The sequence below is a fragment of the Amblyomma americanum genome, chromosome 2 (assembly GCF_052857255.1).
Source record: "Amblyomma americanum isolate KBUSLIRL-KWMA chromosome 2, ASM5285725v1, whole genome shotgun sequence".
Lineage (NCBI taxonomy): Eukaryota > Metazoa > Arthropoda > Arachnida > Ixodida > Ixodidae > Amblyomma > Amblyomma americanum.
In genome coordinates, this window is record NC_135498.1 from 111,069,223 (window position 1) to 111,089,350 (window position 20,128).

General features: G+C 46.8%; 1 protein-coding gene across 1 annotated transcript in view; it reads right to left on the reverse strand.

The window, feature by feature from the left end:
• Positions 1–19,177, reverse strand: part of LOC144119990 (trehalose transporter 1-like protein) — a 20,894-nt gene extending 1,717 nt beyond the window's left edge. The window contains exons 1-4 of the mRNA XM_077652479.1: positions 19,040–19,177; positions 17,860–18,084; positions 9,837–10,040; positions 332–631 (exon numbers count right to left, since the gene is read on the reverse strand). Of these exons, the coding sequence (XP_077508605.1) occupies positions 332–631; positions 9,837–10,040; positions 17,860–18,084; positions 19,040–19,177 (867 nt within the window). The remainder of the gene's footprint in view (positions 1–331; positions 632–9,836; positions 10,041–17,859; positions 18,085–19,039) is intronic.
• Positions 19,178–20,128: the final 951 nt, after the last annotated feature.

The window sequence follows — 20,128 nt, forward strand, 5'->3', positions numbered from 1 at the left end:
TTTGTTGCGTCAGAAAGCAGTGAATGCAGGTTTCAATTTGATTTCCGCCAGTTCTTCGTGGCTTTAATACTCCCGGTATTTTGCAATCAAGGTCAAATCTCGAATGACCAAAGTAGAGAAAATATTTAAATCTCTAAACGTAGTTAAAAGACGCTAAACAAAACAATATTCTGAAACAACAACTCTTATAACATGACCTATGTTTACAACGAGCTTTCTTCCTATCCTCAATGAGCATTGCTGAATTTTTATCTTTTAATTCTACAGAGAGCGTGGCATGTACGAGGCTATAGGAAGCCCCTCATAGAGTTCAAGTCAGCTTCTCTGATACCTGCTCGTCGTTTCCCAGCAAGAGGATCTCTTCGATGGACATGCTGGTCGTCTCCGGGAGCAGAGCAAAGATCACGAGACCACCGGTGATCGTAATGCCGCTGTACACCCAAAGGGACACGGCGAGCATCTTTGTCGTAGCGGTGATGGCGAAAACGTTGGCCGTCACGAAAGAGCCGGCCCAGTTAGCAGCGCACACGGTGCCGAACTCCAGTCCAGTGCCCCGAAGCGGTGTCAGCTCGGCTGCTAATATCCAAGGTACTGGACCCAAACCAGCGGAGAAGCCGGCCACAAAGACGCCCTGCGCGATTCAGCGGCAGACAGCTCTAGGATTAAGAGCAGGAATGGCCTTTTTCAAAATATACAGTCCATCAGGCTCGCTTCTAGGGGATCGGTGGCGCTTGTTTTCAACGTTCAGCCCTACGTGATCATCATCATCAGCTTGACTACGCCAACTGCTGGGCAAAGGACTCTCCCATGTTTCTCGAAATAACCCTGTCCTTAGCCAGCTGAGCCCATCGTATTCCCGCAAACTTCTTAATCTCATCCGCCCACCTAATTTTCTGTCGTACCCTGCTACGCTTGCCTTCTTTTGAAATCAACACCGTTACCCTTCAGTATCGGCGGTTATCTTGCCTTCGCCTTACATGACTTGCCCAAGCCCATTTCTTTCTCTCGATTTCGACTAGGAATTCATTAACCCAAGTTTGTTCCCTCACCCATTCTGCCCGCTTCTGTTCTCTAAACGTTAAGCCTATCATTTTTCTCTCCATAGCTTACTGCGTTGTCCGTAACTTGAGCTCAACCCTTTTCGTTAGCCTCCACGATTGATCCGCGTAGGTGAGTACCTGTAAGATACAGCTGTTGTATACTTTTCTCTTCAGGGATATTGTTAAACTGTCAAATATGATCTGAAATAACCTGCCAGTTGCGCTCTATTCCGTTTTTATTCGTCTAGTTATTTCCCTCTCTCGATCCGGATCAGCGGTCACTACCTGACCTAAGTAGACATATTCCTTTACCACTTCCAGCACCTCGCTACCGAGTGTGAACTGTTGCTTTCTTGCTAGACTTTTGAACATTACTTCGGTTTTCTGCATGTTAATTTTTAGGCCCACCGTTCTGTTCTGCCTGTCTAACTCATTGGTCATGCTTTGCAGTTCATCTCTCGAGTGACATAGCAACGCAGTGTCATCCGCGACTCGCAGATTATTCAGGTATTCTTCATTAACTCCTATCCAAAACTGTTCCCAATTAAGACCTCGGAATACCTCCTGTACAGAGGCGGTGAATAGCTTTGGCGAGATAGTGTCTCCCAGACTGACGCCCTTCCTTATTGAAATTTTATTTGTGACTTTATGGGGGACTATGGCAGCTCTGCAGTTGCTATTGACCTCTTCCAGTATTTTCACATAAGGCTCTTCTACACCCTGATTCCGCAATGCGTACATGACTGCTGAGGTTTTCACAGATTCAAATGCTTTCTCGTAATCAATAAAGGCTATATAAGGGTTGGTTGTATTCTGCTCATTTCTCTATCATCTGATCGGTAGTGTGAATATGATCTATTGGGTAATATCTTTTATGAAAGCCTGCCTGATCACTTGGTTGATTGTATTCTAAGGTTGCCCTGACTCTTTTAGAGATTACCTTAGTAAATACCTTGTAAGCAACTGACAGTAAGCTGATCGGCCTGTATGTTGTCAAGACCTTGGTGTCTCCTTTCTTTTGAGGTAAGATATTAGCGTTTTTTCCAAGCTCCTGGTACGGTCGAGGTCAAGAGGCATTGCATACACAGTATGGCTAGATTTTATAGCTCAATCTCCTCTCCATCCTCCAAGAGATCTGCTGTTACCTGATCTTCACACCAGCTGCCTTTCCCCTTTGCATGGCTGCAAAGGCTTTCTTTATTTCCACTCTCGTTACTGACGGGATGACGCATTGCTGTTCGCTACTGTCTCTCTCAATAACGTAACAGATTACATTGGCTACTGTATAGATTTGTGTAGAGCGCTTCGGCTGCGTACTTCTACAGCGCACTCGGTAATGATAGCTGTGAGATTATCGTTCATTGTTTGAGCATATAGATCATCTTGCAAAGTTAAAGCCGAATATCTGTTCTGAAGCAAAATCCCGAATTCCTCTACTGTCCCTCTTACCGCTAACTCTTTAATGGGGCTCTCTTTCAACAGCTTCTTCCGTTTCTTCTTCAAATCAAAGCTACTTCGAGACCTTAACATTCTGTGGCTGCTACAGCGCATCATTTCGAGGACCTCCACATCCTGGTATGAAGTCTTTAATTTTTATTCTCACCATTGGGGCTCTTCGGCGGTCACTTTCTGGTGTCTCGTTTGCGGAAGAAGGTATTCATGATACGTAAATTACTTCTGTCTGCAAACTCTACTAACTGCTCTCCCCTGCTGTTCCCAGAACCTATCCCCTAGTTGCCTGCCGCCTGGCAGCCAGCCTGTTTCTTGCCCACCTTCGCATTGAAGTCACGCACCAATACAGTGTGCTGTGGTTTTGTTTATTTATTTATTTATTTATTTATTTATTTATTTATTTATTTATCACATTACCCACAGCGCCTATTTGGCATTACAGTGAGGAAGAAAGGAGTGGGAGAGGGAAAATAGTTACAACATAATCTTACAACATAGTGGCAGCAAAAGAGAAAAAATATTCACAGTAAATACAATGCAACGTTAATTGCTACAAGCGCAAGCGTAAAATTACAGCAGTGCGGCAAACGATTCAATAGATTATGTTGAAACGACTTCCTAGGGCAACTTGTCTCATTCCTTTATTGTTTTTAGGAAAAATGACATCTTTAGTAAATTACTTATGCATATAATTTCTTTCACTTTGGAAGTCTTGTCCCTTCTTGCAGATATGTAGTCCGCGGAAATAAATAATGGCCATGGTCAATACCTGTTTTACGATGATATATATTATGAAGAAATTTCAATTCAACCTAAGTACGTATCTCGGTTTCTGCAGTGAAACCCATCCAAACTACTTTTGCTTCGTGCATTGCCGATCCCACGTCTTGATAGAAACTTTCACCGATCTGCTCATATGGCTGGATGTAGGCGCGTAGTCCTGCACCACATTCAGCTCGTGCCTCTTATTAAGCCTAATTATGATGGCTCCCACCCCTCTCGTTAATACTGCAAAACTTATCTATATTCAGCTATATCCAGCTATATCATGATTGATGAGGAATCCCACATCTAGTTCTCGTCTGTCCGCTAATCCACGATAGCATAGTACGTAGCCGCCCTATAGTACTGTATACGCCCCACCTCTACTCCTAACCTCATTTATCTCTATAAAATCTCATTTAATACCCACTAGTTCCTCGAACAGCACTGCTTGGCTAGCCTCATTGCATAAGGCTCTATTATGAAACGCTGCAAATTTCGGTTTTCTACAGCAGCATCCTTCCGCACCACAAATGGCTTCCACATCCTGCATTGTGCCAGGGTGAACGCATAAGGCGAAGTTTATTTCATTCTTACTCTCATCATTACAGCTCTTAGACAAAAGCTTGATATCGCGTTTATAATTGCTGCTTAAATGTAAGACTCCATGAATGCCGCGTCGTGGTCTGACCACTCTTAGGTCACTTGCCCTGCAGCCGCTGCGAACTGAAGGCCGAGGGTTAATTGGTTTATTCATATAAAAGGCTATGGCCAAGTACTACACCAGGGTGGCCAAATCCTGTTTCTGGTGAGGGAGTGCGTTCTCCGCTGTGGTCGCCGAAATCCGGCCTTACCCCATGCGTAGTTATGCATTTCTATCAGCACGATATTTTTTTTCTGCGGCGTAGATCTGCGCGGCACAGAGATTCGAATCACGGTCCTCTCGTACGCGAGGCGGATGTTCTGCCTCTACTTAACGCTGCACAGCCGAATAAACTTTGCTTATTTTCTTTTCACTAAACCTTAATATCGCGTTTGTAATTGCTGTCCATCATTCTCCTTAAATTTAGAACTCCATGAGTGTAGTGGAGTGATAAGCACAGAGTTCTCGAAAATCTTTTTCACATAATAAACAAATAAACAGTGCATTAAATATCGGTGCGTGTCTACGCAGGATAAACTCTAAGTGCTTGCTTTTTTGGGGGATCCGCTTAAGAGCCGAATCAAAATGAATTGGGCACCAGAGCCAAAAACATGAGACGCCACTTACAACCATTGCAATATAGGTGCCGTAATCTTGATTGTCATACCTTCAAGACGAAAATGAGCGGGTTGTCAAGCTCCCGTGACGTGGATGTGGCTACTTCTGTGGTCTCGTCTTTCGGTACCATCCAAGTAGTCTTATCGTCGCCCGCTGGTGGTTCCACAGCGTGGAAATATATGACGGCCAGCGAAACAAGGCTGATCGAGCATACAAGGACGGACAAGCCTAAAGCCCGGCGCCGGCCTGCTAGGTCCACGAAGGGCACTGCTCCGGCTGTCGCGACAGACTGCATCGCGTCAATGCGAAAACGTATTGACTATTACCGACAACGTAATTTTTATGCGACGAGCAATAAATTAGAGCAGCAACACAGAAGAAACCACCTATGGTGCGGCGCCTTTCGGAATGGACTTGAGTCGGTACGATAGGGATCCAAGCTGCGTAAATACAACAGCCGAAAGCTTTGGCTACACAAAAGCTGCAAGCTCTCTCTCTCTCAAATGAGTCATAAACACAGCGAAATAACAAAACTTGCACCCTCCCCAATGTTATACCACACAACGTATCCGCTGTCAGCTACGCCACAAGCAGTCGATAAGCCCCACCTTCAACAAACAAATTGTCCACTGACGTCTCTAGGCATTGGCAAAGAGAACATGCTTCACGAGCACTAAATACCTTGCATTCCAGGTATAATCTTAAGGCGCATGTGATCAGTGACACACGTTAATGTAGTGTGAATTAAACGCTCTTCCTTTCTCATATACGGTATCAATTAACGATTGCCGTTCAAGATATTTAGCCTCCTGAGGCGAAACATTTAAAGGATCACAAAATTTTAAGATTGTGCATTAAACGCTCTAGTTTCATATATTCCTTTGAAGGCTCACAATTGTTTCGTACAGCGCGACCTGCTGTGCCACACTTGCGTCACCAGTACTCTCGTCTCAGCTTGTCTTCGCCCAAAGAAAAGAATGTCTCTTGTGTCAAACCTGCTTTGGCCCAACCCCTCGCAAAGAAAAAAAAAGATCTTGCTGGTAGAGAAAATAAAAAACATAAATGTAGACGCATCGCAGTGCAGGACGCCTTTGAATTCCCAAGCACCTCACGTGAATGTCCTGGGTTAAGAAACAGGGTATTGTAACTCGGCTAAGTGATAAGTGATTTTAAGGGGAAAAAATGAGGTGGTGGTGATTTTTTGGCACAGAAGTAATCAGCATGGTCCTTCTAGGAATCATTCGTATTACAACACTGGTATTTCTTTGAAAGATTTCGCGTACCGCCGGCTACCGTTCGTGCATGTGAGCAATGACTTGAAACCATGCCAGCCAATAGGCTAATTGTCTTTTAACCTTCAAAATAAATGTAGCCGGCTCTTCAGGCTCGGAATAGTTACTTACTCTAGGTTTTCGTTACTCGCGTGCTGAAAGACGGAATTTCTGCTTTAGACTCGTTATGATCTCGCCGCGAGACAGGCGAAGAACACGAAAATGAACGTCTGCAAATTTTCCTGAGGTACATTCTGTGTGTATTTAGCCTGAACAGACCCTACAGTGTCATATGATTCTTTCTTGAAAGAATGCACGACGTGCCCCAAAAAGCGTTACCGTTCAAGAACATGTGGATTGGCAGAAGATGCATTGCCACAATGGCCCTATGTTCAAAGAATTTCACCTTGGACGACTTCTTCCTTCCCGGTAAACATAAACTTGCCTAACTGACGCAATGTCGCATGACCGTGCTCTATTCGTGCTTTGCTTATGTAGGCCCCCTGTCCTTTACAACTGAACTTGCCCTGGATATTTCAGTGACTCCACTTGTGAGTCAACGTTGCTATAATGGATGCTTGCCCTCTACGAGAAAGCCATGATGTTAACATTTAAGTACGCTCGATCCACAGAAACGGCGTCACTCAGCATGGCCGTACGTCGACGCTGCGGTGCACATAAAACATGGTCGACGTAAATCTGTAAAAATAGGGCATGTGCCATTTAGGGCGACGGACATGCAGATTGAATCACTGGGTTATGTTGCCAGGCTTTTTTGCTTATTTTTACAGCGACAGTTGTTAGGCGCCCATCCCTGCCTTGCGCTTCGGCGCTGTCTTCGCCGTCGGCGTAACCGGTGGGTGCGTTAATGACATCCACCCACCTGGTGGATGTCATTGATACATGCACCAATCGCCTTATATCAAGGCCAACCTGGGTCACATAAGCCCACGGGTGGCTCTGTTTGGAATAGCCGCCTGCCCGCGCAGGGGTGCATCACATCACCACTACACCATTGCGGTATGAGGTCACTGTATCTTTTCCACCTCTTCATTGCCCTCAGAACTAAACGCCTAAAAAACTATCGCTGAATCTCGCGTTATGCAGTCGTAACCTCACTGTGAGTTTTTCAACCTCTTCCTCCTCTGCTTACTTCCCTTAAAATCCGCTCTTATTTGTCACCTGCAAGCGGAAGATACAATCTGCCTACGCATCATGTTCAAATACTTCCCACCCTTCTAGAGCTCGCCGGAGTCGCACAATGCGCAAATAACTGTCTGTCACTGGACACAGACGGAGAATCGGTCAATAAAGGCAGAATAGTTTGTTTATTTTTAAAACAGGTACATGAGTACCGCTCGCTCAGGAAACAGCGTGTGATTCAATTCCGATAGGCTAGGTGCCTACAGAAAACGTCAATTCCTAGTTTTAGCGTTCTCGGCGTCAAAATGTGATTTAGGGAACTGACGCCAGCTGACCGTTTGTCACTGCATCATTCTATGCTGTTCCGGTGAGGTAGCCGTACCCGGCTGCACGGATATGCAGCGTTTGCCCAATCAAGCGGTTGAAAGAAGTCGGGACTGAATATATTTTCAGTCAGCTTGACGAAGACTGCAAACCGATATACGTGTAATAGTCGTCAAATGCGTGCTTCACACAGGTGTGGACACCTTACAGAGGAACTGATAGCACATGTGCACTTGCCTTCCACGCTCTCAGGCAGTCTCGAGAGGCATTTTATATTGAGACATATGTGGGGCTTCGCACACTACAGTCCGGACGTCAGCGCGCACAGGACGACGATTTCGGCGCGCTCATATCTCTGTTTTCCTGCCGCTATAATTCGCTTACACCCAACAAAGCATAGCTAGTTCACACTACTACATGGAAAAGCAAGCCCGGCACCAGGCGAAAGTACAGCCGTGGGCATGAATCAGACTGCCACCTTTGTTTGTGTAGTAATGTGGTGGTACACAAAGAACTTAATTCGGAATTGCGAATCGTCATTTCGGTTCACGCTAAGCAAAACAGCAGCTGGGAACACAAAATCAAGAGCAAAGCACCTAGAACAAGTAGTCAAATATAAAAGGAGAATTAAATCGGTTCAGGGGCCAAGTAAAATGAAGGCGAGTGGCGGTATGCAACGTCCCATGGGTGTATCATTATCCCATATGGTAAAAAGCAAAGGTTGTGAGTCTGCTTTCTTTACTAATATCTCCTACAGCATCAGATGGCCCGCCGCAAGGCAGAGTAGCTGAGCGAATGGCACCGTCAAGTGACGTTCCGTAATCATAGCTTTGACGAAAGGTGTAACACAGGCAATAGTCATTCATGAGCACAAGTCGACACGGGTGGATTTGTGGGCAATTCATGGCACGTGTGGCAGGGGTCGGGGAAAAGAGTGGTTCCATCTAGCATATTTCTGGCTTCAGTGGGTCATCTCTCCAATATCTTCTAAATCTATATGAATAATATCTGGGGAGGACTGAGACCACAACATAGTAAGCAGCCATGCTATGAGACGGCAGGCAGTTTATTTGAGCCAACTCACCGGCTTCTAATGCTATTCAAGTTTCACATCTCAAACTGCGTGCTGAGAGGATGGTGGGCTTGTTTCTAACAGGAGTGCGGTGAATTTTTTTGCATCAGTGGCAGTTTCAATGAAGCAGAATGCGGCATTACTACTGGAATCTTAGAAGTGATCTCTTGAAAACCTTGTGTGTGTGTTTAATGTACGTCCGCATTGCTGCCAAAATTTCTGATACCTTAAGTAAAAAATGAGATGAATGGGATGTTGGGAAATTGTCATGGTGGCTGCTGATGAGAACAGCTGTAATGAATGCTTCCGGCATAGTAAGATTCTGAGACTTCTGACCAAATCTCCAACCCTTTGAGCGATGGGAGACCTTGTGATCCAGCCCCGCACTACCGATTCAGCTCGCACTGACGGACAGGGGCCAGGAGCTGTTGCGAACATAATGGCCCCGTAACTAGGGAACCACCCCGTCTGGTGCCTGCGTGCGCCACCAATTTATTTCGAGCCCAATAAATGTTAATTCATCGTCATCATCTGACTCGAACATAGAGGGCGAACAGCAAAATGTCTACTGCAGCCAAATTTTTGTTCAACCGCCAAAATCAGGAGAGCCTCGGTAGAAGAAATTACGGTGACTATTTTGCGGTATTAGCATGAAGATGTGCTGGTTAATCACATACACCAAACATTTAGTATGAAACAGCACATGACATCTACGCAGTACCTGAGTTTAAGAAAGCAGTCGAAGAAATCTGCCTCCAACAATTTAGGACTAAGGATAAGTATTTTAATGCTTCATAATGGCCCAGCCATATGATGCGCACTGCTCAACATATTCTACTGGACTGCACTTGTCACACAGCACCACTTTGCCTGAAACCTGGTCGTTGCCACTTGCTCCAGTGACCTTTTTTCTGTGATTTCCAAAAACACTGTACAAAACTTAATTTTCTCGATCAGGATTAAGTCTAACAACCCGGAAAAAACTGGGGTCAGGAGCATGACAACTTACTTTCCTTGAACCCTCAGATCATTTTAGTGACACCGACAGCAAAAGAAAGCTGGATGGGACAGGGCTGAGAAGTTACCGGCCCTAAAGTTTAGCCTTCAAAATAAGGTAAAAATTCCTGGAAGTTTTTCGTACGGCTCAGTATAAGACATCAGGCTACCGTTAATGTGAATGTCGGTTATGAGTAACTAATGGCGCGGCCTTGTAAGCAAGCGTAGCCAACACGCCGTTTCAGTTTTAGTCATTACTGTTTAAAGGAGGCGGTTACTGTTAACGACCGTCAAACAGTGAGGAGAGTTTAATGCAAAGTACAACCTTCTTTATTTGTATAAATGCAGAGAAGCATATAGGCAAGGAAAAAGGATCATAAGGAAAGAGAAATTAACAAAAAATGCGTGGAGCCAGTAATTGGCACAATAAATGAAATAAAAGTAGCGTTTTCACCCAACTCTCTAATTTCACGGCGCCAGAATACGCCGGGTGCGTTGGCATGCATGAAACGTACTTGCAGCAGGGCGAGCATTACGATGTTGTCCATGGACTCAAGGCTGAACTCTGGTCCTGGCTCAATGCTGGTGGTCGATATGATGATGCTGTTGACGCCGCTCATCTGCTGGGTGACCATCACGAGCAGCGCCAAGAAGTAGTGGGGCAAGGGAGTCCGGTACCTGGGGAAGATGGCCTGGGTGGCGTCGAACTCGACTTCGGCCTGGGTACACACGTAAATTTGCCCGAACGTGCTCACGTAAGCGTCTGCAAAGCTTTCGAGACTGCAGTTTCAGCATGCTCCGAGTAGTGTGGCCATTTATGTCTATTTTATTTGAAGTGCGTGGCACACGAGAACAAGATACAAAGAATGACACGGATTGGACTACCAACTTTCTTTATACGTGCCCACATGGCAAGTTACAGAAGGCCATTTTAACGCATCACCTGAGCAAGCATATAAAAGAATTAGGGCTACACTTCTTTTGTTTTCATTTATAACTCAGATTTAAAACGAATTTCATCTTTAGACTCTTCGATAATCCTTGCTCTATTGTCACGCGTAAATTGACTGCTATAAATTGTCATGTGTCTGCACGAGTAAAGAAGTTTTTTGGAAGGCACCAGTTCACGTGAGTGTTTGCATCCTGTCCTTGCGTGTTTCGAGCCCCTCATGCTTATAACAATAGGTGAACTAGCCCGAACCAGATTCGTTATTCATCAATGTTTAATGCCCTTTATCACGAATGTAGAAACGCAAGTTTTCCGCCCATACCTGCCTACCGGTCAGTTTGTCTAGCATTGAACGGCATTGCGAGAAGATACTAGGTCGCAAAAAATAATTGATGGCTTATATTTAATTAAGTGAAAATTCTATCATGTATAGAGTTGAGGAGAAGCACTCCTAATAATGTACTTGAATCCAGTCAGCGTCAACGCAAAGGTGATCAACTTGAAGCCGACCGAAAAAAAAACGATATTACATTCTTTCTGGACCCGCCGCGGTGGCTCAGTGATTAGGTGCTCGGCTGCTGATCTGGATTTGCCGAATTCGAATCCTGCCGCGGCGGCTGCGTTTCAGTGGAGGCGAAGCGCTAAGGCGCCCGTGTGCTGTGTGTTGTCAGTGCACGTTAAAGGTCCCCAGGTGGTCGAAATTATTTCGGAGCCCTCCACTACGGCACCAAAGGCGATCAATTTCAAGCCGGCCGAAAAAAACGATATTACATTCTTTCTGAACCCGCCGCGGTGGCTCAGTGGTTAGGGCGCTCGGCTACTGATCTGGATTTGCCGAATTCGAATCCTGCCGCGGCGGCTGCGTTTCAATGGAGGCGAAGCGCTAAGGCGCCCGTGTGCTGTGTGTTGTCAGTGCACGTTAAAGGTCCCCAGGTGGTCGAAATTATTTCTGAGCCCTCCACTACGGCACCAAAGGCGATCAATTTCAAGCCGGCCGAAAAAAACGATATTACATTCTTTCTGAACCCGCCGCGGTGGCTCAGTGGTTAGGGCGCTCGGCTACTGATCTGGATTTGCTGAATTCGAATCCTGCCGCGGCGGCTGCGTTTCAATGGAGGCGAAGCGCTAAGGCGCCCGTGTGCTGTGTGTTGTCAGTGCACGTTAAAGGTCCCCAGGTGGTCGAAATTATTTCGGAGCCCTCCACTACGGCACCAAAGGCGATCAATTTCAAGCCGGCCGAAAAAAACGATATTACATTCTTTCTGAACCCACCGCGGTGGCTCAGTGTTTAGTTAGGGCGCTCGGCTGCTGATCTGGATTTGCCGAATTCGAATCCTGCCGCGGCGGCTGCGTTTCAATGGCTGCGAAACGCTAAGGCGCCCGTGTGCTGTGCGTTGTCGGTGCACGTTAAAGGTCTCCAGGTGGTCGAAATTATTCCGGAGCCCTCCACTACGGCACCTCTATCTTCCTTTCTTCTTTCTCTCCCTCTCTTAACCCTTCCCTTACGGTGCGGTTTAAGTGTCCGCCGATATGTGACACAGATACTGCGCCATTTCCTTTCCCAAAAACCAATTTCGCAATCGTCTTCTTTCTGCTTTGGGTATCACTCATACTACGCAAAAAAAAATTGCCGGGAAGGACAGATTTCCTAGGGAGCCGGTAAGTGTTTTCTTCGGTCGACTTGCAAATATGAATGGCGCTGGAGTAAAAATGACGGAAGCCAACAGTCATTGAACTCAAGGAGCATAAGGGATGTTTTTTTTATTAATTTTGTACTTTTTATCAATGGGAGATTAACAAAAGCTAACGAAAAGCCACTAGCCAGCGGTGTGATCCGAACCCACGACCTCCGGATTTTAAATCCGGTGCTCTACCAACTCAGCTATGGCAGCGGATGTCCAAACTCCTTCTTTATTGGGTAATTATGTGTAATATAAGCGGACCTGGACAGTTTTCACCAGCGCCACACTCCTCCACAGCGGCGGACGTAGAACGTCCTGCATTACCGTGTGTGCCTCGTAGGGACGTGGTCGACCGGTGCCGGTGGAAGCTGTGCGAGAACCCACTTGTGCTACCCGCGGCGTCAAGACTGCATGCCAGATTTGAGGCCCTCAATGAAATAATCAGCAGACAAGGGAATGGCGAGAAGTACTCGTTATGACATAAATGACGTAAGCCAACAGTCACCGAAATCAAGAATAATCGGGAATGCCTTCTTTTTACTTATTTTGAAGTTTTTATCAATGGGAGATTGAAAGAAAAATTAGCTGCGGTTTAACTACTGCTGAACCTGGTTAGAGAGCGAAAGCTGTGGTGTATCGGGCAAGTAGACGCGGCTTGGCCTCTGTAACCTGACTCACCTCTGTAACGAGAGGTTGGCCACCCAATGAACGCTGAGGCATAATGCTGCGGTGCCGCGTGTCTGCCACAACGTTGTCAGCACTGATGCATGAAGCCCCATCTCTCTCTCAGCACCGCCACCTACCTGAAAGCGCGATTGAGGCGCCCACTGTTTCAGGGGCCCAGTTATGTGCCCTTTTCCTCAAAATAATCGGACTCAAGAAAGTTGTCAACGCCAACGGCAACGAACACAATGAACGCCGACTGCCTATAGAAACAGTGGCGAGCGCTCGGTTTCGGCGGGGGCGGCTGAGTGACGTCATAGCTGTCACGTGGTTTCTCCTTGGTTCAAGATCAAACTCGCGCACACGGCGAAGAAGCTACGGAGGGGAGTAGTAAAGATTTTGCTTTAAAAACAACCACGTGCCACCGATGGGATCCGAACCGATGAACGAGCACCGCAGGCCAGCGGAGCACCTGACGCGCTAGAGCAATTTATTTCAACACGCTAGCCATGAAGTTAGCCAAGTTATCCATGAATTAAGCAACGTTAGCTATTGCTTTTATGTTTATTCCGACTCTACTCATTTCTTCAACGTAGTTCTGTCGTAAGTGGGCGTTGGGCCGAGGCCTCCTTGCGTGCCTTTAAACATTGGTGTGGATGATGTATGCGGCACAGCTAGCGTATCGTATCTTTGCCAAAAAGTAGCGTAGATATTGCCACGTAACAATATCTTGGACGTACTCCTAAAAGAGCCGTCAAATACAAACCTTGAAATATAGAGAGTTCGAAAGGATGCATGAAAGGTTCTCATGCGCCGTAACAATACCCCGCTTTGCTATGACCTGAAAACACTGGTCAGCACACAATTGCGTTCCAGCATTAGGGTAGTACAGGTATAGCACAGATTACACTGCTACTTTTTAAACTAACGCCTACAGCAGATTCATGTGCATTGCTTATGTTATCTCTAAATTCTAAGGCCTGAATGATAGTGATTGTGTCCACGCCAACATCTGGATCGATATTGCCGCGGTTTAGCTAGAATTACTGTACACGCTCCCTAAACAGTAACTCTATAAACAGCGCTCAGCGTCCATCATACTCTCGCCCTTGACACGATACCATCCTCCTCTTCATTTACGTGTTCGGAGTAATTCACCTCACTACCGTTGGCGTCTGTGTCCATATCTCGCATGCGTACGGCTTGTGCGTTATAAAGTGTTCAACATCCTATACGATTCGTACCAAAAGCTTTCGCGTATCTCGATAGCTCTAAATGCTTGCTTTGTAACTCAGCAGGTCAATGAAAACATTAGGCTGGAGTAAACTCAGACTTGCTAGCTGCGTCGGCTAAACGCCCGCAACTTGAGCCACCAGCTTTTCAACCCTTTGGCTGATGTTACTTGCAGCAGACAGTATACGCGACTAATTCTAAACAGGTATGTGGTAAAATAAGGTATATTTAGAGCGAAGTTTGATTCATTATACTGGAAACAGTGTCACAGCAAACTATATCTGCATATTTCCTTGTGTTATCACCCTTCACAAGCTGGTCCTTTTTGTCTTAACACACGACGAAAAGTCCCGAATACTTTCTCATTGTTCCACTGCACTCCGGAAATATTTGCTCGGAAGGGCGATTAATATTTGTGAATTCTCGGGAACTACTGTTCAACAATTTCACAATATTCGACAAACGACGCCTCAGAGGCGAAAGAGCCTTCGCCAACAGGATAGCGCCAGATCTGTGCCTTAGGACCTCGTCTCAGCAGAGGTTATACGTCGCCAAACTGAAATCAGTCCCATCTTCCGCATCGCGTTCTTAGCGCGACTCCTATTTGAGCGTTCTCCCTCGACGACAGAAATATGCCACGCTGAATGTGTTGTGGTATCACACAACACTTGTAACGCAATTGTGTGTTGTATAATGGGCCCTAATACTTAGTTCCTAGCATTATGAGATGTTCCTTTGCCGTCAAAACCTCACTCATTAGCGACCTAAAACTGAGGCATGCATACAGATTAGCCAGCCGCAGTACTACAGTCGCCGCCCTTACAGTGGAACAGCACGCGCGTATTGAAAAGTCTCGCGTGCAAACGCACACCGGCGGGCAGCGTGACGGAACGCACATTAAGGAAGACAGTTGGAAAAAGAAGAGAGGCTATTAGTAGCAAAGTTATTTGGTCAGAGCAGGAAACGAACAGCAGTGGAGGAGTTAATAAATGAGAATCACCAAATAGTGAGGTTTACTGGGTGAATCCAAATCTGAATCAGTAATCGTGTTTCGTGTTTTTCTTTCTGGTTAAGTGGAAAATGCGGAACGGCGCAGATAACCACATCGGACGCTAAATAAAAAAAAATGTCACGTAGTCTAAGATCTTAAACTCCAGGGCTCTTCGAGATTTGGTTTTGTCCGTGGTGCTTGCCTTCTTCCAAAACAAAAGATGTGTCAATAAGGCTCTAGTCTGTCAGTTCAAAAACTGTTTTTTTAAGCTGAACGCCACCTGAGCGCGGCGGCTGCGTTTTTATGGAGGCAAAACGCTAAGGCCCCCGTGTGCTGTGCGATGTCAGTGCACGTTAAAGATCCCCAGGTGGTCGAAATTATTCCGGAGCCCTCCACTAAGGCACCCCTTTCTTGCTTTCTTCTTTAAATCCCTCCTTTATTTTTTTCCCTTACGGCGCGCTTCACGTGTCCAACGATATACAATATTGAGTGTTTTTATCGTGAAGAATTTCAAGAACTTCCCCGCCTTAACCGCTGGCTCATTTGAGCTGAAACTGCACACAGAGCTTGCGTATCATGGTAACTTTTGTTTCGTAGCAAGTTTGACAACGGTACTTACTTGGTTTAGCCGTGCATTATGCGAAAACGTAATCGTCTACGTAGAGATCGGCGAACCAAAACCCGCAAAATATGTTGTTTCGCTGAAGGGCGGCAGTGGCGCCATCTGTTTTGCAGTGGAAAACGTCAAAACAAGGCACCCGAGAAGAGCGTTACATGGATCGCGGGCCCTTTGAATATGCCGTTCCGGCCGTTTCGTCTGCTTCAACTGTAGCGCTTACAACATTTTCGGCTAATTGAGCGGGAAAAAATATCAGAACAGCAGATATAACGAGGCTTCACCTTTCAAAGAATATTGTTTGCAAAGCTCGCCTCGCTCGCCTCGGCGGTCTTGAAGTGACGTTTTCCACTGCAAAAACAGATGGCGCCACTGCCGCACGTCAGCGAAAAAACTTCGTTTGCGGGTTTTGGTTCGCCGATCTCTACGTAGACGATTACGTTTTAGCATCATGCACGGCACAACTAAGTAAGCATCGTTCTCAAACAAGCCACGATACAAAAGTTACCATAATACGCAAATTCTGTGTGCAGTTTCACCGCAAATGAGCGAGCGGTTGCGGCGGAGAAATTTTTTAAAATCTTCATGATAAAAAGGCACAATACTGTATGAGACAGATACTGCGTCTTTTCATTTCCCCATAAACCATTTATTATTAATTATGAACGCCCTGCCTTCATGAAAAGCCGTAAACTCAGACAGAGGACCACTAAAATCAAATTATTCTTCTTAGTAAAAATGGATTATCTGGCTCTTCCTGGCTATATTGACGTTTATTTTACATTTATTTCGAGTTTAAAAATATTAGATCTGTACAGTTGAAACTCATAACGTCCATACGAAAAGCGTGTGGCTGCCATCATTTTGGAGTGAATGATGGGGCAGCCTAGCGTCTAGGATCCGGGATAGGAAACTATGGTCCGCGCATGCATTTTCCTCGCGAAATCCTTCGACGATGGCGACACCTGCATTTTGGTTCCCCGCCTATCGCAACTTATAAGGGTTCGTGTTCCACCTCTTTGATATTAGAACCCGGTACCGTGTTGATAGAAGCCTAGTTAAATTTGCACTCTGGGTTCGTTGAGCTTTTTTAACTTTTCAAGTCTCAGGTCATTCAAATATCAGGCAAAGGTATTACATTCCAGTATTTCGTCACTGGTGGTATCTGGACTGCACGAATGCGTGTAAAATTGAGAGATTTTCTAGGGAAAATGCAGTATGTTCGTAATTAAAACTTGCGGGTTACGATAGTGTCTGCGTGCCAAAGAACGATAGTCCACCGCACAATAAAAAAATTGGCTGTGGTTTAGCTCTGGTTAACCCCAGTTGAATTGCGAAAGTTTCGTTTCCTTGGCACGTCGTCTACGCTGCGTCTCATTCCGACGCTCTCGAAAATTCAAAGCTGTCTCTTCCGCAGTTGAAGAGTCACTAAGGGACGTGACACTTCTTCTAGCCGCATCTTCGTTACGACGCTTCTTGAGTCTTGCGACGCGTTCTACTGGCGTCTCTTGAGCGCATTGTCTCTTCCTCGCTTCGTTCTGTCGCTGTTGCGTCTTTTTCGCGCTCCCCATAACGACTACAAATGCACGCCGTTTAGCTAAACGTTGTTCCCGCCTTTCATCCGTTTCTTCCGCACGCCACCGCTTCTTAGCTGCAGCACATCGTTGAAGCTTCACCTTATGCACATCATCCGACATGCCGTGGAGGATTCGCTGGGACGACTGCGACGAGCCGAGTTGGGGAGCCGCTTTTCCACAGCTGGCATGACGTCACGTAGAGCGAGTGCCTCCCCCACGGCTGCGGCACGTGGAGGATTCGCTGGGACGATCGCGACGAGCCGAGTATGGGGGGGGGGGGGCGCTTTTTCACAGCTGGCATGACGTCACTTAAAGCGAGCGCCCCTCGCGGCGGCGGTGCGCAGCTGCAGCATGGAGGATTCGCTGGGACGATCCCAACGAGCCGAGTTGGGGCCCCGCTTTTCCACAGCTGGTATGTCGTCACACACAGGTCACGCTAAAGGTCAATGGTGGATTCTCCGGGACGACGGCCAAGAGCGGAAACCTCGAGCAGTATTGCTTCCGCAATAAAAGCCGCCTGAGGTAAATCAATATCAAAATACAGATTTGTTCCATTGCCTGCCAGTAAAGAATCGCGATATGAACATTGTAGTCCATCTTGCAGTTGGTGACAGGTGTTGTAGTGAGATCTCCTCGAGCAAGCCACCTCTATCTGTGGCGGCTGTCGCATGTTGGAAAAGTCCGTTTCTCAGAGTATAATGAGGAATTAGGGCATTTCGCAAACCATAAATTTAAGCAGTTCAAATTTTTACAACCGGCATTGAGCCAGGTACCCTGACCATTACCGGCTTCAGGAGGGTAAGTGGCCCCTTTGCTTCTAACATCACCTGAGACTTGGCGGTGCGGACTCCGATGAGAGCTTGGCGGGCCCGCTGTCCTTCGCCCCTCTGGAGCAGCCATCGCGGCGACTCCACCAGCAGCCAGACGGCGGGTAAAAGCAGCAAGGCCGAGGGCAGCGCGCAGCACACAGCCAACCAGGCCCAGTCCAGAAAGCGGCCAATGACGTACGCGTACAGCATCCCAAGCGTGATCGCCAGCTGGTGCAAGGCGCCCTGCGCACGATGGACGTGCACCGATTGGCATGCGTTCAACGACGCCATATCGAGACTGAGCACGTTATTGTTGGTCTGGAAAAACCGCGTAGTTGCAAAACAGAGTATGAAACACGCTGCGAAAGCTACCTAGCTCGGACATGTGAAATTGTGATGCTTGATGCGCGTACAGCCTTTAGCAGAAATAACCAGGCAGCCGTTAATACTTTACATGTCACCAAAAAGCCTTTTCTCGTGCGGGGAGAATAGCAATGACACAGGTTCTCGTCATGCAGATTATCTTCAGCCAACGACGGCTGGCGAGTACAGAGTGGCCTCCTGGCAAGGACAATGCGCTTTCTTGTTCTGTGCTCTCTTTTTTTTCTCAAACTTTTCCCTCAGACAATGTGGTTCTTGTAATCAAAGACTGAAATTGCCGCCAACTTTTGCACCATCTTTCATGACATCTCACAGCAAGCAAGCGATGCGAATTGTCCACAGGCCTATTTCACGTCAAGAGAAGGCGGAGAAACCAGCTGTGTTAGGGCGTGGTTGATAAGACGAAGAGAATAAATGGAAGATGCACGAGACCTGGTGCCTTTCTTGTCAGGGCATAAGAAATTCTCCTCTCTGCAAAGTATTAACGCAGTCTCTCCTGTGCTTCTCTACTGGCATCTTGCGTACAGCTGTAGAAATGTGCGACAGAATTTTCAATGATCAGTAACTTGCTGTAAGTGTTGTTGTGTATGTGCCGCGTGACAGTGAATTGTGTTCACTGTTTTCCATGATAAACAACCTAGAATACTATTTTTCAACCATTTGACGATGTATAAAAGCCAGAGCCGCGTTCTCTCTCAACCTAGTGTTGATGAGTTGTCGCTGCGTAGTGCTTCAATTTCACGAAAGTGGTCAATATATTTCACAGCCAAGTATATTCCTCAGCTATCGCCGCGAATCGTCTCTCTACGGGGCTCACGTCAGTTCCGCGGTCGCTGACCACAGCCATCTCGGCGATGTGCGCGGGCACGACGAGCGACACCAGGCCGGTGAAGAGGCCATTGACGAAGCGCGCCACGAGGAACTCGTAAAGGTGGCGCGCCCAGACGACGGCCATCCATGAGGCGAACAAGCCGAGTGCGGCGACTACCAGGCTCCAGCGGCGGCCACAGCGCTGTGTCAGTAGGGCCCCTCCCAGCGAACCAAACACAGCGCCCAGGGTAACCAGCGAACCGACCCTGGACGCGGCGCACGCAAATCACCAGCCCGGCATGCACAATCTAAATTTGCAGCCCGCTTACCTCTTGCATCTGCACAGATATAGCGAACAAAGACCGGAAGTACGGAGTATTTTTTTTAATATGCAGCCCTTTCAGCACAGTGCCATGCTGCGAGTCAATCAACTGCAAAATGTGCTTTCTTCACTATCGTACACAACAGAATAAGCTGGGTGATAGAGTATAAGGAGCTAAAGTTATACGATGTATAGACAATAATCATCTCCTGCATTAAACACTAATTATGGTCCAATGATCAAGCAGAGAAAGAATTTTCGGAAGAGGAAGACCGCACAACGTTTAACAGCGGAGGCGTAAACAGAGCTCCAATGAACCTAACAGGCTTAAAACTGCCAAACAAGATTGATTGGACATATGAAGAAACAGAGTATAACCGCTGCTGTACTTTGTTACGGCGCGTATGTTAGTAACAGGTTTTAAAAAATCAGAGATGCCGTTTATTCTCTCACACCTGTGCACAAGAACTTAATGTGCCACAGTTAATGCAAGACGGCATTACCAGCGATTCCAATCGACATCCTTAAAGCGCAGTAACTGTACTCACCAGAATATCTGTCTGTGGGTGATTTCCAAGGTACCTTGGCTCCTGGCCAAGCCCAGGCTGCGACCGGCAGGGAGGGAGTAACCGAGTGCTGTGCCCATGCACAGTGAGCCGGCCCAGCACGGAGCCAGCGACTTGAGCCGCATGCGGAAGGCTACGTCGCCAAGCTTGTCCCCAAGGCCCGGATCTGCTAGCTCTGCCGTCAGAAGACGATCCAAGTCGACCCTGG